The sequence below is a fragment of the Muntiacus reevesi genome, chromosome 14, assembly GCF_963930625.1.
Source record: "Muntiacus reevesi chromosome 14, mMunRee1.1, whole genome shotgun sequence".
NCBI lineage: Eukaryota > Metazoa > Chordata > Mammalia > Artiodactyla > Cervidae > Muntiacus > Muntiacus reevesi.
The window spans coordinates 31,027,099-31,043,639 of record NC_089262.1 but is presented as its reverse complement, the minus strand read 5'-3'; the positions used below and the strand labels follow the sequence as shown (position 1 = coordinate 31,043,639).

Genomic DNA, 16,541 nt, shown 5'->3' with positions numbered 1-16,541 from the left:
CTAAAAATATTACACAAAAATCCCCAAATCATGAGCTTTGGCACTAGACAGCTGTTTAAAAACTAGGCTTTACAAAGAAGCGTCCTTTTCCCCACTGAATACACTAATACAAAGCTCAGATGCATGGATTTACTGATTCTCGTCTTCTTTAGAATATCATGTGCCCTAGAAAAACAGTGGGTTGTCCTAGGAACTAAAGGTTGATAGTATTTGGTTGTTAAGACAAATAGGTCCATCTCCCCATGTTAAAAATGTGATGATGCTCAGTGAAACAGAAAGTTCATCCTTTGTAGTGAATGAAGGGCAGGACTGCAACACAGGATGATACTCAGGGCACATACCTATGCAGAGGCAGGACAAAGGTGTGAAATCTACCCTGGGCTCAGCTGGCCAAGCACAGGACCTTGGCATGAGGCAGCTTCATCCAAAATGCGGCTTTTTGTTCTTTGCACAAAGGCTTTCCTATTCACTAAGACCTGTGTCTTTATGATTACTTCCATCCATGTGGGTCCCTGTTTCTATTTCATGCATAGGCCTTCCATGGTCTTGCTAACAAGAGCCAACTCAGTACATATGAAATACTGCACGCATGATCTGATTAGTATGGTTCTTTTAAGTTTTCCATACCTAATTCAGAACCAGATATACTTTCTGAAGTCAGTCATTTTTATTCAAATAGAGAAACATGATGGTGTGCCTGCAGTGGGTCAGGGACAATGCCTGGAGCACAAAGAATAAACATACTCTACAACTTTGAACATCTTTGCAAGGTAGTTAAGGCACAAACATTCATATATTCACTCATCATATATGGTTTGGGCTTCTTCAGGTGGTAGTAACTCTGATAAGAACTGACATGCAATTAAAAAAATATAACTTAAAGTAATAAAAAAGGGATGTCTGAAGTGTTGTTGAAACAAACAGAAAAAAGCAAAGAGTAAAAGGAAATTAAATCTGCTGGAGAGAAAACAAAGAGTTTAGAAAAGGGTGGATTTTTAGCTGGATCTTAAGGATAAATAAGAGTTTCTCAGGGTGAAAGTGAATAAAGAATAACACACAAAGGTTCAAGGCGTAACAAAAACACATGACATATTTGTGGACCAAAGTAGCTTATGTTAGAGCTACAGACTGGTAGAAAATATGACTGGAAAGGGTGGATGAGGGTCACAAGGGAAGCATTTTGTAATAGAAGCCTTGAGAAAGAGAAACTGGAATACCTAAAGCTTTTTAAGCTGATGGGGGAAACCACACCTAAAGATGTGGGTGTAGCGTTCTATCTGCCTATGGAGAAATTCAAACAAGGGGCTTAATGCAGGACTTATCAGAATATGCAGCCATTCATTAATTCAGAAAACATTTACTGAAAGCTAAACATGTGCCAGGCCCATGACAGCCCTGGGGATGCAAAGAAAAATAACTCAGAGTACAACTACAAAATCCTCTGAAGGTACAACGTGCAACTGAAAGAGATACAAACAAAGAAACTGACAACAAAGTGACCGATGTTATAACAAGTAACTGTACAAGACAAGTTTAAAACTTTCATGAAGGGATAATAAGCAATGACACCAAAAATGGATTGGAAACCTGGTTACATGGAGATCATCACAAATCAATCTGTGCACATGAGAACTCGTGAGAAAGCAAAAAAGAGAAGAGAAAGGCATGTACACTGACTTACCTCCCCTGGAAATCTTATACCTTAGAGGCTGATCCTTGCTTCCACTGGAAGGGAGGAGATTTAGGTAGAAGCAGAGTGGACACAGGGCTAGAAGATCAAGCAGAGGAGGCAGCTTGGGCTAAGCAGAGAAGGACAGTGTCTACCTTGCTCTTGAGGAAGAGATGTGGGACATGGGGAGTAGGATATGCATTAGAATGTTACCTAGTACCCTAGAAGCTTAAGAAATTGTCAGGGATTAGCAAAAGAGGATAACTTGGTATAAAAATATATTTACAATCCATGGCTTCTCTTGAATTATACTATTATTACCTGCACAACTAGCATAATCTGGATTGTGAAAGAATGACTCACCTCTAGAATGGAGGTACTAGACTTCTTTTCCTTGAACTCTTGCAATGTAGGTAATGCTCAATGGAGATCTACCATCCAAAGGAACCAAAAGCTAAGAAATACTTGAGTGGGAAATATCAGGTTAAAACACTATGGATATTGAGCAGGATATCATGAATGGCAGAGTAAGGACCTCCAAAAATCTATTCCTCCAGAAAGACAATAATAAAACTGACAAAATTTATAAAAATTAACTTCTTTGTAACTCTAGTGATTAGCCAAAGGCTTGTAACAATATAAAGAAAATTTATTCAAGAAAAAATCCTTAATCTCAGTAAGAACAGAGAGCTTTTAGTCATTTTAACTTGCCCTATTCCCATTTTCTTCTTCCCAGCTCTTGAAGATCAGGAGACTTGCAGTAAAAACCAGCAGCCTAATAGCCACCTGAGAGGACAGACAGGTTTGGAACTCCTCAAGAAGTCCTATCCTCAGAACACTGTCATTATTTAACATAATTTAGAGCTCAATCACTGCTTTAGGTAGCTGTGATCTTAAACAGTTGTCACTGATGACTTTTTACTAATACCCTGGGAATAGGGTTTTCACAATGGCAACCTGCTCCAGTATTCTTGCCTGGAGAATCCCATGGACAGAGGAACCTGGCAGACACTCCATGGGCTCGCAAAGAGTTGGACACAAGCTAGTGACTGAACCACCACCACCATCTAAGGCAGTAATACCACTGGTGCAAACAAGAGCTGCCCCAAAACTTAAAGGGAAGATATAAGAATGAAATATCCACTGGAAACTTTGAGAAGCTCTGATGCATTCCTGGGGATCGAGAGGACCATATGCATGTGTAGGAATGTTTGGATACCCAGGAAAGACAGGAGGAGGCCCAAATCTCTCACTTTTGGCTGACCTTAAGCTCTGTACAAGCAGGAAGTAAAGGCTAAGGCAGAGTAGTAAACTGTGGAAGCACTGAAGATATACCTCAACAAATTCAGCATCTCAGCCAAGGAAGATTTATCAGTTCAAGATATTTTAAAATATCTCCATTTATTTGCTGGGCTCTGTTCACTAAGCTAACCAAGCAGAGTCTTCAGGTGCTAAACACAACAGGGAACACAGATTTTCCAAAATTAGTCCAAGGGAGTCATTAAACAGACAAAAAGTAGCAGCAGAGCAACAACAAACGGCAACGACAACAAACCCTGGGAAGGTGGGACAATCTGAGTTACCTCATTGTATTATTCTAGATGTCTGTTTTCAACAATTATGAGACACATAGAGAAATAGGAAATACTGTCCCTACCTAGGGGGAGAAGGTCAGTAGAAATTCTCTGAGGAAGCCCAGATGTTTAATTTATTAGACAAAGACCTTAAGTTGGCTATTGTAAGTGTTAAAAACTAAAATAATTAATTTTTAAAAAAATTATAAAAGAAAGCATGAGAATAACATCTCAACAAAAATAGAATATCAATAAGGAGATAGAAATTATAAAAATAACCAAGTGGAATTCTAAAATTAAAAAGTATAATAACTGAGATGTAAAAAGTCACTAGAATAGCTCAACAGGACATTTGAGTTGGCAGAAGAAAGAAGCAGTAAACTCAAAGATAGATCAATTGAAACTATTCACAGGGGTAACAAAAAAGGAAAAAGAATGAAGAAAAATGAACAGAATCCCCAAACACATAAACTCATTCTAATCATGAGAGAAAATTTCAGACTAATTCCAACTGAGGAACAATATCAAAATACTTGACCAGTGTTTAATTTTTCAAAACTGTAAAGATTATCAAAAACAAGGAAAGTCTGATAAAATGGTATCCTGATAAGATATTGGAACAAAAAAGACATTAGATAAGAATTATAACAAATCTTTGGTACAAAATGTACCATACCAATATAAGATGACAACAGTAGGGAAAACTGGATGTGAACAGCATGGGAACTCTGTACTATCTCTGCAACTTTTCTGTAAACCTAAAATTGTTCTAAAATTAAAAGTTTAGTTTTAAAAATCAACAAAGCTCCTGAGACCTGTGGGATACTGTCAAGTACACCAATACACACGTAATAGGAGTCCCAAAAAGAGAAGAGAGATGAAAAGAAATGGGGAGAAAGAACTTTTGGAGAAATGAGGAGCAAAAGTTTCCCAAATCTGATTAAACACAGGAGTGCAAGATTACGGAAGACATTAAAATGCAGCCCATCTAGAGATGAGGTCTTGCAACAGACTGTCACTTTCTCTCCTTTGTACTCCTGGGAAAATGACGTATGTATATGTGAGGAAGCAGCAATTTTCATACCAATGGTGCGTTTGCCTGGTTTAGGTTTGGAAGGAATCTTGTGATAAATGATTCTTTAATGTTAACTTTGCAAGCTAAATACATCCAAATGCCAAAGGAACTGACCTTTTAAAAAATAAAGTATAATCTCACTAACCTGCTTTCTGAAAAGTCTGCAAAATCATCCTGAAGTGCAAACTTGTGCAAAACTTCTCCAATTAGATAGCCACTGGAAAATGCCTTTGCAAATGACTTGGGACCTGATTTTTAAAACACAGAGATAAAAAAGTAAATATAATGCTTTACACAGAGCTTATATATTTTCAGTATATACATACAGAATAAAATCCCATAATTTAGCCTGAACTCAGAATGCCATCAAAATAGTTCTAAATACATCTTTTAATAATCAGATGAAAATACTGAATTTTAACAGTAGGTATCTTATAAGGATCCCTGAATAAATGTGGATCAGTACTTGATAACGTATGATATTTGGAAAGAAAAGACAACTTTTGATCAAACCAAACAAAACACAACCAACAAAATACATAACCTTAGATCTAAAAACAAATCTTCAGTATATTTTATAAAATTGTACTCTAATACTTCCATTATCAATACAACCTGTGGATGATTTCATATTCTTGACCAAGTGAGGTACAATCCAACTTCTTTAAACCTCAAAACTTAATTTTAACCTTTATGCAATGGAAATTTTACAAAAATCATCTGCACCTTCTTAAATAAAGCCTACTGAACATAATCAAGATTTTCCTTGGGCTTCCCTGGTGCCTCAGTGGTAAAGAATCCACCAGCCAACGCAGGAGACACGGATTCGATCCCTAATCCAGAAAGCCCACATATCTCAGAGCAACTAAGCCCATAAGCCACAAGTACTGAGCTCGTGCTCCAGAGCCTGGGAGCTGCAACTACTGAGTCCATGGGCCTCAACTACTGAAGCCTGTGTGTCCTAGAGCCTGTATTCTGCAATAAGAGAAGCCACTGCAATGAGATGCCTGCATACCACAACTAGAGTAGCCCCCGCTCACCACAACCAGAGAAAAGCCTGTGAAGCAATGAAGATCCAGTATAGCCCAAATTAAATAAAGAAAAAATTTTGAAAACTATATTTTAAAGAAGATTTACGTTGGTGGTTCTGTGGTTTACTCCAGTGTAGTTGGTGTCCTGTGCAATGATGGAGATGGCCCAGAGGAAGACAGGTTTTGGAGCTAGAGATATCTATTCTGAAATCTTGTCTCTGCCTTTCACTAGCTGTGCAACCTCTGACGAGCTGCTTAACCTTCCTGAATTTCTGTCCCATCCTATCTATATCTATCTTGGTGAGTTATTTTAAAGATTAGAGGCAATATATGAGAATTTGTTGGTACTATGCCTGCCACAAAGTATGCACACACTGATGAGTGCAGGAGAAAAAATTAAGTGTAAAGTAGAATTTTCTTTCTTTAAAAATGTCCTTAGTTTGGGGTCATTTATATTTTTCTTATGAAGGAAATAGGTTTACATGGTATTCAAGAATGATATTCGAAGTTGATACATAATACATTATCATAAGACAAAGTCATCATCTCTCAAAGGATTTCAAAATCCTCCAAAAATCTTCAGTGTGTTTCTATCACAGTCCTTTAGGAAACTGCAATACTAAATATCTATAAAAAGCTATATATTATCACAGTATCACCTTGGAAGGAAAGTTATGACTAACGTAGATAGCATATTAAAAAGCAGAGACATTACTTTGCCAGCAAAGGTCCATCTAGTCAAGGCTATGATTTTTCCAGTGGTCATATATGGATGTGAGAGTTGGACTGTGAAGAAAGCTGAGCGCCAAAGAATTGATGCTTTTGAACTGTGGTGTTGGAGAAGACTCTTGAGAGTCCCTTGGACTGCAAGGAGACCCAACCAGTCCATCCTCATGGAGATCAGTCCTGGGTGTTCATTGGAAGGACTGATGCTGAAGCTGACACTCCAATACTTTGGCTACCTCATGCGAAGAGTTGACTCATTGGAAAAGACCCTGATGCTGGGAAAGACTGAGGGCAGGAGGAGAAGGGGATGATGGAGGATGAGATGGCTGGATGGCATCACCGACTCGATGGACGTGAGTTTGGGTAAACTCCGAGTAGTTGATGGACAGGGAGGCCTGGTGTGCTGTGATTCATGGGGTCGCAAACAGTCAGACACGACTGAATGACTGAACTGAACTGAACTGATCACAGCATCACAAACTTGTTCATACAGAATTATCCTCTTTTATCTATTTGATTATTAACAAGGTGGCTAACTGCAAATGACGTTAGAATGATTTCACAATTCATAGAGCTGGTGCTTGGTGTGTAATTGCAGGGAGGTGAGGGGAGACCTTACTCAGAAGACTACATCATCATAAGGCTCCTGCATATCTGACACCAGCTCACAATTTTGCCCAAAGCTTTCCTAGTATCTGCTCTCAGAGTATTTTATACTTTAATAATATCCCAGTTCTTAGGTTAAATCAATATAAAGTAGCTTAAAAAGATGTCAAGAATCCTCATTGATTCTGTTTACTCAGGGTGAGCTTCTAAACCATCTAGCACTAGAATCTATCGACTCTGCCTTCCAGCATCATGGGGCTTTCCTAGTAGCTCAGTTGGTAAAGAATCTGCCTGCAATGCAGGAGACTCGGGTTTGATCCCTGGGTCAGGAAGATCCCCTGGAGAAGGGGATGGCAACCCACTCCAGTACTCTTGCCTGGAGAATTCCATGGACAGAGGGCCTGGCTGACTACTGTCCATGGGATTGCAGAGAGTCAGACACGACTGTGTGACTAATATTCCTTTCCTTTTCCAGCATCATACACCAGTGGTCTTTGCAGCAACTGAAATCCAAGGAGCTCCTTCTGCCCCCAAAGCAGAGGTGCACCTTGTCCTCCGCTGAATCACTGCTGCTTTCCTTCCCTCAGGACCCACCACTGCTGACCTCCAAAGCTGTGCCCTGCTTTTCAGCGGCCACCACTGTCCCTCCTGTGCCATCTGGGCTGCTCTGGCTGTGCCTTGCACCTCTTCTGTCTGTTGCTTTCTCTGTTCGGCTTCTTTCCCTTTTTTCTTCCTCGAGCCTGTCCCTATTCTTGGTTTTCTGAAGTGCCATTAGACATATAGTCATTGTCAGAGTATAGAGTACTACTAAAAATCTAAAGACTATTACTTTGCATTCAAGAGTTGCTGCTATATCTGGTGATCTTGTTCTCCCGCTCTCTCTAGATTTTGCATTTTTGCCTGTTGTTCCTGTTGACCAAAGACCTGAAAGCTAACCTATGAATAACTGGGGAATAACTGTATCCTAGTCCATCACACCCAACTTATCAGGCAAATGGTCTGTAGCAAACTCATAGCTACAAAAAGGTCAGGAGAAAAATAAAATCATAATCTATTTCCTTTGAAATGGCAGGACTTCTTAATAAGACAATTCTGAAATGGATAAAATAGAGGCATTTTGGCTATAAAGGTCAAAGAAGAATAGCAAACATGCTATTTCACTGTCAAGTAGGTTACTATAAATAAGTCTGAAAACATGTTTGCAGCTCTGTATGCATTAGACAGTTACAGTTTTTCTTTTTTTTTTCTTCCTGTGCTACAGGAACACAGAAGAAAACAATCAGAGGAAAGCTATAAGAAGCAGAAAAAACAACAAAGGGAAAACACATAGAAAAAAATTGGAGAGAAAAAAGAATACTTGCAGGAAATTAGATGAAGAAAAAGCAGATAATCCAGGAATATGTCGATTAAAAAGTATGAGAAGGAAGATAAGAAGCCAGAGAGAGAAAGAGAAATGGAGAGAGGTGAGGGGAGAAAAACAGTAAGGAAAAAAAGAAAACACAAAGGAAAGATTTTTTTATTTTTGGTTTATCAAATTTTCCTTCCCAGTAAATGTTCCAGAATACCACAGTTAATGATGGCCACCTCTGTAGGTTAATTTGCACTCAAGACTGGAATTACCTAGGGAAAAGAAAACATGGATTGACTCCAGGATAAAGAACAATGAAGAATGTGAGAAAGAAATGAACCATAGGAGCTCAGTAACAATCTTCTCCCTGATTTTGGAAATGATCTACATGTGGAAAAATGTTGTTCCGTAACAACTCAGCCACACCTCCAGTCTTCCAAGCCACAGGTCTGATCTCATTCATTAAAGCTTTCAATTGCAGAAATCTTTAATGTGAGCTTTTGTGAATTATCTGGGACGGAGGACAAAGAGTCTATGTGCTTTTCACCTGAGTCAACTGGAGAAAAGACAAAAGATAAGCCTTCTACATTCCAGACAGTAATGCGGTCAGCACAGGCTCTGAAGAGAGAAATATTCTCTGGTTTGCCTCTTGGACCATAAGACCCTGGACTTTGGATAGTTATACTGCCCTAGTTTCTTCTCTTTAAAAGAGGGACAGTGATGGGTTCTACCTCCTGACAGTTGGTTTAATTAAATGAGATAATTGATTAAATGAGATAATGTAAAGTGCTTAGCATAATTCCCGGCCTATAGTAAGTGCTGGGTGATCACTTTTACTATTACTGAAAGTTTTAGTTGCTCAGTCACGTCCAATTCTTTGCGACCCAATGGACTGTAGCCCACTTGGCTCCTCTGTTCATGGAATTCTCCAGGCAAGAACACTTGAGTAGCTAGCCATTCCCTTCTCTAAGGGATCTTCCCAACCCAGGGATCAAACCTGGGTCTCTTGTAGTGGAGGCAGATTCTTTACCATCTGAGCCACCAGGTACTGCTTCCTAATTTAAGACAACATGTTACACCAATTACACAATTCATAAGCTCAGTAATAGATCCTCAATGACTATAGTACGGGACTTCCCAGGTGGTGCTAGTGTTAAAGAACCAGCCTGCCAATAAAGGAGATGCCACAGCCAAGTGTTTAAAGCCTGGGTCAGAAAGATCCCCTGGAGGAGGGCATGGCAACCCACTCCAGTATTCTTGCCTGGAGAATCCCACAGACAGAGAAGACTGGTGGCCTAAGGTCCACAGGGTCACAAAGAGTTGGACATGACTGAAGTGACTTAGCACGCACGCATGCACGCACACATGCAATGACTACAGTACAAAGATCTTTACTTAAAGATAACTTAAAATTTAGATAGCAAATATTTGACCCTGTCCTTAAAGTCAGATACAGACCTACTCTTGGGTCCAGATAAGCTATAACACTCTCCCTGGTCTGAGGAAGCACATATAATCAAATGTAGTTGATTTTACAGCAAACCACTTGAGGAAAAGAAATAATGACTGAACACAGCCTCACAGCATTTGTGGTCAAGTTTTGCTACCAAATAACTAAAGAGATTTGGGGATGTGGGGATCATAGATAAGGGCCTATAGACCTATACATTCTATGCTAACTGGCCTTTGTTCCTCCTTCACTAGAAGAGCAAAGACCTAGCTCAGGTTATCAACAACATTTAAAAAACCAAGTAAATTTGCTTTCATTTGAGAGACAGAAAAGCTGCTGCCGGTGGCTGGGCACTGGCCTGACCCCCTTAGGCCCTGGTGTTCCTGGAAGCTGGCCCAGCACTCACGGCTAGACTCTGGCCTCCTCCTGCTGACCATAATCAATTTCACAGCACACCAAGACCAGACAAGGTTACTCAGTGACCCTGATGGACCAAGACAAAATCCCTCTATAAACATGTCTGAACTCGGAGTGAAATAGTACTGCCCAAAACACAAAAAATGACCAAATGTCACCCCCCTATTCTGACTGATGTGAGTGGTTGCTACTGTTTTTCCCTCCTTGCTTTGTTATCCCCACTTCCATTACCAGAATAGGTTATGCTGGTGTCCTTTTCTGCATGATGAATTGGTACTGTGGCTTATAAAATCATCAGAATGTAATGTCTGTTAGCATGTGACAATCCCTAAGAAACTGCTTAAAGTAATAAAGCAGAGCTTCTGAAATCACAAAAGTGAGGATCAAAGTACCTAGGATGACCTTCCCGAGATGAACAAACCCATCAGGTTCAACTAAAAACAATACTTTACCCTACTTTTGCCTCACTCATGCATCCTCATATAATACATATTTACTAGGTGCCTATTATGTGGCAGGCATCATAACAGGTATTCTTCTAAAGTGAGAGACACAAAAGTTGTTGAAATAATATTATCTAGACCTAGATACATGATAGGCACTGTGGTAGATATTTTCCATTGGCAATATCATTTGACACTTCCCAAATATACAGTAATTATTATTATTACCTCTCAGGATATACAATTGTGACTAAAGATTACTGTTTCTAGTTCAGATACTAGAAAATCAGGACTTTAGAGATACTAAATTTTTCAACTCAGTTTTCTATCTGTTGATTCTTTGTTATTTGTGATAACGATGTCTGAGACTATTCAAACAAAAATACCCGTAATAAGGTATATACAATTTTCAATATGACCCCACTCAGAATCCAAAAGAATATGGACTGCTTGTATATCAATTTGTACAAAGAATCTGATGTATACAATACATGGAATTTGAATGCTCTACATTTGTGGAGAATGTTTAATTATGACATTCTGATGCCAACTTCCTCTTAAGGTGAATTCATAAGTATTTTGCAAAACAGAGGCAATGGTTAGGTTTGAAAATAACTGAGAGTCTATTAAAGACTTTTACAGCAAATCTCTTAGTAACATTATTCTATATTGCTTATTTTTATTACAAAAATAATTGTTTGAATTATTTTCTATTGAATAACTTTTAGTAATTTAAGACATTTCATTAACATACATCTAAGCCTTATTTTCCAGGACAAATGGTCTAGTTAAACTTAACTCACTGGAGATCCTTAGCTTTAGTAACATAGATCTGAATCTTCATATGTTGAGACTATTCAAACCTCTGGTGACTCCCAGAAACCTCATTAAGTGGAGGGAAACTGTTCTTAACTGAGGATCATTGGTATTCATTTTCTTTACTGCTGATATTCAGGGTAGTCCAGGCAACACAAAATTCAATATGAGATGCTTTATCCAAATTGATTTCTACCTTTCAGAATAATCCAGAAATCAATCAGCTTTACCTGCCTCTCTAATGACTAAACCATTATTGAGTCTCACCAAGGCAGCAATGCATTCACTTGGCATTCTCATTCTGTTTGCTTTGTCTCAGGAAGCAACGTGTGGACTGAACTATTTCTAAACAAATACTAAAAACTCCACCATTGCCATTTAACCATTTAACCATCTGGTTGAATTTCTGTACTTCTTGTGACTTCAACTGAACAATGCTGCTGCTGCTGCTAAGTCGCTTCAGTCGTGTCCGACTCTGTGCGACCCCATAGACGGCAGCCCACCAGGCGTCCCCGTCCCTGGGATTCTCCAGGCACACTGAACAATAATCCTCCTTAAAAGGAGCCCAAATGAATACCTTTGGGAGGGTTGATTTTTAAATAGTAAATTCCCTAAGCATAAAATCCAATGTATAATACATCCTAAGAGCACTAGTCAAAGATCTAGATCCAATTCTAGTTCTAGGACTTATCAGATGGGTGCCTTAGAACAAATTACCAAGCTTTCTCAGCCTCTTTTACACATGTGTTCAATGGAGACAATGCCTCTTAGGACTTTTTAAAATCTCAAATATGAAAACCTATGTAAAAGGCTTAGCACAGGGTCTGGCATAAGAATTTAAGTGCTCAACAAAGATTGACTTTTATTATTACTATTATTATTCCATGTATAAACTTCATTTGAGAAAATAACTCTTATGTACTCCCCTGTCCCAGCAATACTTCAAGATGCTTACTATATTTCAACTAAAGTGTTGAGCCTCTTTGTCTCCTACATTGTCATGTGACATTTGATCTTCTTTTTTTGATTTTGCATTTGTAAAGCTATACTGAATTTTACTTTCAAATTATGAAGGCAATACAAGCAAAACATCAAATAACACAGATGTATAAAGAAAAGCTAGCAATCATCTCCTTTCCCAGGGTAAGCAATACCAATACACTGGCTTATATGATTCCACATCTCTCTCTCACACAAACCACAAGATTAAGAGTCATGTATATGTCAACAGTCCAGTATATGCCTCTCCACACTTTTCTCTCACACATCCTCATGCAAAATGATACTATATTGGTTCCAATAAGTTTTAATTTTGTTTTTGACTTGACAAAATTACATGAGCACATTTTAGGTCAAAAGTTAGAGTAACTAACTCATTTGTTCTAACAACTGCATGATAATCCATAGCATAAATACAGCATCATTTACCCAAGTATTCTATTATTGAAGCAAATTCATATTGTCTCCATTTTTTTTCTTTTTGCCCCTACAATCCATGTGGCAATAAACATCCTTGTTCAAATGTCCTTACACATTGGTGATTTTATTTTTGTATGATAGTTTCTAAAAAGTAAGATTTAGCATTTACTGTGTGTCATGGACTGTTTTAAGTGCTTTGCATTTATTATGTCATTTAATCGTAACACTACTTGATGAAGTATTATTATTACCCCTATTTTGAGTATTATAAAATTTAGGTAAATAAATTGCTCACAAGCACTAGCTAGTAAGTGTGAATAAGTGATTTTAACCTAAACAGTCTGGCCTCCAAATCCTTGCACTTAACAGGATGCTTATCCAGAAATTGCCCAATTATTTTCCCCAGAAGTTGCATCATTTATGGTCCTTCCAAGAGAGTTCCTATAAACTGTTTTAAGTCTTCCTTTTGTATGCCACAGAATGGCTTATCTAATGACACAAATCAACTGGCAGCATGCTTCTTAGGCATACAGATCCTATCTTGTCTGTTTCCAAACACCGTTGAGTGTGTTCCCTATAATCTGAAAAGGCTTTTACAACATGGATTTAGGTAATCTCAGGAATTGTCTCTCTCTCCTTTGACTCCTCTTAGCAGTTAGGGTTGAGAAATGAATATGTATTGCTAGTGAATGGGATGCAGAATATATTAGCCGTCTCTGCTAACAGCTTCCAGCTTTACACTTAGGGAAAGCAGACATCGGAATTTTTCCATTTATAGTTTATGCTATTTAAATTCTTTAAAAATCTTTAGTCTTGGGACTTCCTTGGTGGTCCAGTGGTAAAAACTCAGCACCTCTACCGCAGGAGGTAGGGGTTCAATCCCTGGTCAAAAAACTCAGTTCCTGCATGCCTCTAGGTAGGGCCAAAAAATAAATAAAATCTCTAGTCTTTTAACCTTCAGGGAATGAAGTAATTCTTCCTCCTCCTTTCAAAACCAAAACTCCCCAAACGGATTACAATTAGAACGGCATATTACTGTTTTTAGATTTCTTGTAAATTTTATTTACTTTTCTCAAAAGTGTTTGAATATGCAACAGAGTCTTGTGGACTTGAGCAAAGAATATGGCTTTTATTAATCAAGTAAATGAACCAAAGTAAACTCAGCCCACTGTATCTGCTTTTCTTCAGAAGAGTATACCTTAAGGCCATGATACTACATTTTGGCTCCTATGGTGAGAAAAAAAATAAGAAAAGAAAAATGCTAATACCATCCTGAGATAAGCATCATATTTTAGATAAGGAACAGTCAGAGAGACACATGGGATGATCATGGAGTTCTGGGAAAAAACTTACTGTGTGTGGGTGGTAGTTTGGCAAAGAAAAAGTCTGGGTTTATGCCTCAAGAAAGGTAACTGGAGTGAGTGAATGATAGTCGCTCAGTTCGTGTCCGACTCTGAGACCCCCTGGACTGTAGCCCACCAGGCTCTTCTGTTCATGGAATTCTCCAAGCAAAAAAACTGGAGTGGGTTGCCATTTCCTTCTCCAAAGGCTACTGCAAATGCTGCAAATTTATAGATCCTAACGTTGGTAACAAACACTTCGCAGCTGCAGAGACACTACTGGTTGAGCAAATACTGTGGATGACTTAAGATTGAGTTGGCATTATTGCCCCCCTGGAAGCAAGTTGACATTATGCAAGAATGCTTCTGGGAAAAACAGATTGAAATGATTTGGCCTGAAAACCTCCTGCTTTGAGCAAAACCATACCAGTTGGAAAATGAACTCTTGTTTAAGAAACAACAAAAAGAAGTTGAATGGGGGTATAGTGCTATTCTGGAATTACCTGGTTGTTACAAAAGTTGTCAGCATGTAAAACTGCGTCTGGGGTTGTGGGATTTAGGAAATTTGGATGACAACTTTGTGGCTGGGATAAAGTCAGGTTAGTGAAGAAGTCAGCTTTGGGAAGGGTGAAAAGTGGTCAGAAGTAGCAAATGTGTACATATCGAGTTAAAACTGCTGAAATTTGTAAATGTTAATATATTCTGCATTAACTCATTTCACACACAGCCCTTTATACTGCGAGAAGGAGAAGGTATTGTAACTTGTCCAGGGGTACACAACTAGTAGTGCTGTAGCTGACTTTCAGGATTCACATTTCGCTGGTTTGCCAGCACACCACGCTTCTGAGAGTGTGAAAGGAGCAAAGTCAGGGCTAAAGAGTCCAGAAAGTTCTTCTCTCCACTGGAGCAAGGGCGCCCTCCCTAAAGCCTCAGAACCATGGTAGGACAGAACCCACAGGGCTGGGACCACCGTGATGATGGGTAACTCAGAGCCGAGCAGCAGAGTGGAGACGCGAGACTCCGCGGTGGCTGAGGTTAGCCAGAGCCGGCAGCTAGCCTGCGCCCGCAGACTCCACAGCTCGCCGCGCCCCAGGCTCCGCTCCCCGATCGCCCCCGGTCCGCTCGCCCCAGGCTGTGGCACTCACTCACGGTCTGGGACACCTTCAGTTCCTGGTTGAGCCACTGGCACAGGATCTCCGACATGGTTCGGCCTGTGCCTCCCACCGCACGCAGGTGCCAGGAACACGCGGGAAACCTAGCCCGCCCGCTTGCCTGCGTCCTCCTGTTGCCAAGGGCGACCCGTTGCTAAGGAAGCGTTTTCAGGCTGGAGCTGGGAGAAGAGGGGGTGCCAGAGCTCAGCCCAAGAGGACAGAAAATCGTGGCCTGCCCCCTGCTGGTAGGTAAGACCGGGATGTGCGCGGGCGCGGTGGGCTTGGGAGCGCTAGGGGAAGGCGGTGGAGCGCTATTAACACAACAGCCAGGAGAGGTTTGCAGGGTTGGTGTGTGGAGGAAGAGAGGCAAGGGAACCCTTCGAAAGAGAGAATCTTGATTGAAGGGGATTTTTTTTTCTTCCTGTTTACCTCCTAAAGAAATTTATGAGAGCCCCTGCTCCAATGACCTCAGTTTTGTCTTTAACTTACCAATTGCTGGTTTTAATTGCTGTGTTATATGGGCTACCCAAGCAGGGACTGAATAGGTCTTATACAACTTTTAGTCCCAGAACTGGTAGAGGTCCTGACCTGTAGCAAACTTTCAATAATTTTTGTTGGTGGTGGTGACAGAAGTAACATTCAGGGTAATTCATATCTTTATATTGTTTTGAGAGATGAGTATTTAATGAATTTCTTTTCTGATCATTTTTTCCTTCCAGGTATTATTTTAAATTGTATTTTGGGAAAGACTCTCACCTTGACCAAACCTGAGTCAGACTCCTCTGAGCCCTCTTCTCCCTGAGGTCCTACCTTGAACTCTGTCCTTGGCTCCTTTGTCGAGTTTTGGCAAAAATTCTGCTGGGTGAATTTAATGAAAATCCACCACCCTCCATATCTGATCTAGTTCCCTGTCCCTGACCCTTGATAGCTGACCATTCTGACCTGTTTTCTGCAAATATCCTGTCTAGTCAATTTAGTCTTTAACTCTGATGTTTCCTCTTAGAAGTTTTCCATCCAAAGACCTCAAATGCACTCCTTGGCTGTAAATCCCCACTTCTCCTTATTATATTCAGAACTGAGCCCTATCTCTATCCACTATTGCAAAACCCCATTGCAGTAGTCCCTTCAATAAAGTCTTATGGTCTTTAACAACAGCAAGAAAAATTCTCCTTTAATAATTTCTTAAAGTTTAGATGGAATAATGGAAAAATTATTTACATATATAATGTGCTTAGTCACTCAGTTGAGTCTGACTCTTTGCGACCCCATGGTCTGTAGCCCACCAAGCTCCTCTATCCATAGGGATTACTCCAGGCAAGGATACTGGAGTGGGTTCCCATGCCCTCCTCCAGGGGATCTTGCCAACCCAGGGATTGAACCCAGGTCTCCTGCATTGCAGGCGGATTCTTTACTGTCTGAGTCACCAGGACAATATATATATGTGTGTACATATGTGTATGTCACAAATATAAGTAA

The 16,541-nt window shown here is 39.7% G+C and overlaps 1 protein-coding gene across 2 annotated transcripts in view; it reads right to left on the bottom strand.

Moving 5' to 3' along the window:
• SPEF2 (sperm flagellar 2) overlaps positions 1-15,189 on the bottom strand; it is a 90,753-nt gene extending 75,564 nt beyond the window's left edge. For both annotated transcript variants that reach the window (XM_065905418.1, XM_065905419.1), the window contains exons 1-2: positions 15,060-15,189; positions 4,464-4,566 (exon numbers count right to left, since the gene is read on the bottom strand). In XM_065905418.1, coding sequence (XP_065761490.1) covers positions 4,464-4,566; positions 15,060-15,117 — 161 coding nt within the window. In that variant the 5' untranslated portion in view covers positions 15,118-15,189. The remainder of the gene's footprint in view (positions 1-4,463; positions 4,567-15,059) is intronic.
• Positions 15,190-16,541: the final 1,352 nt, after the last annotated feature.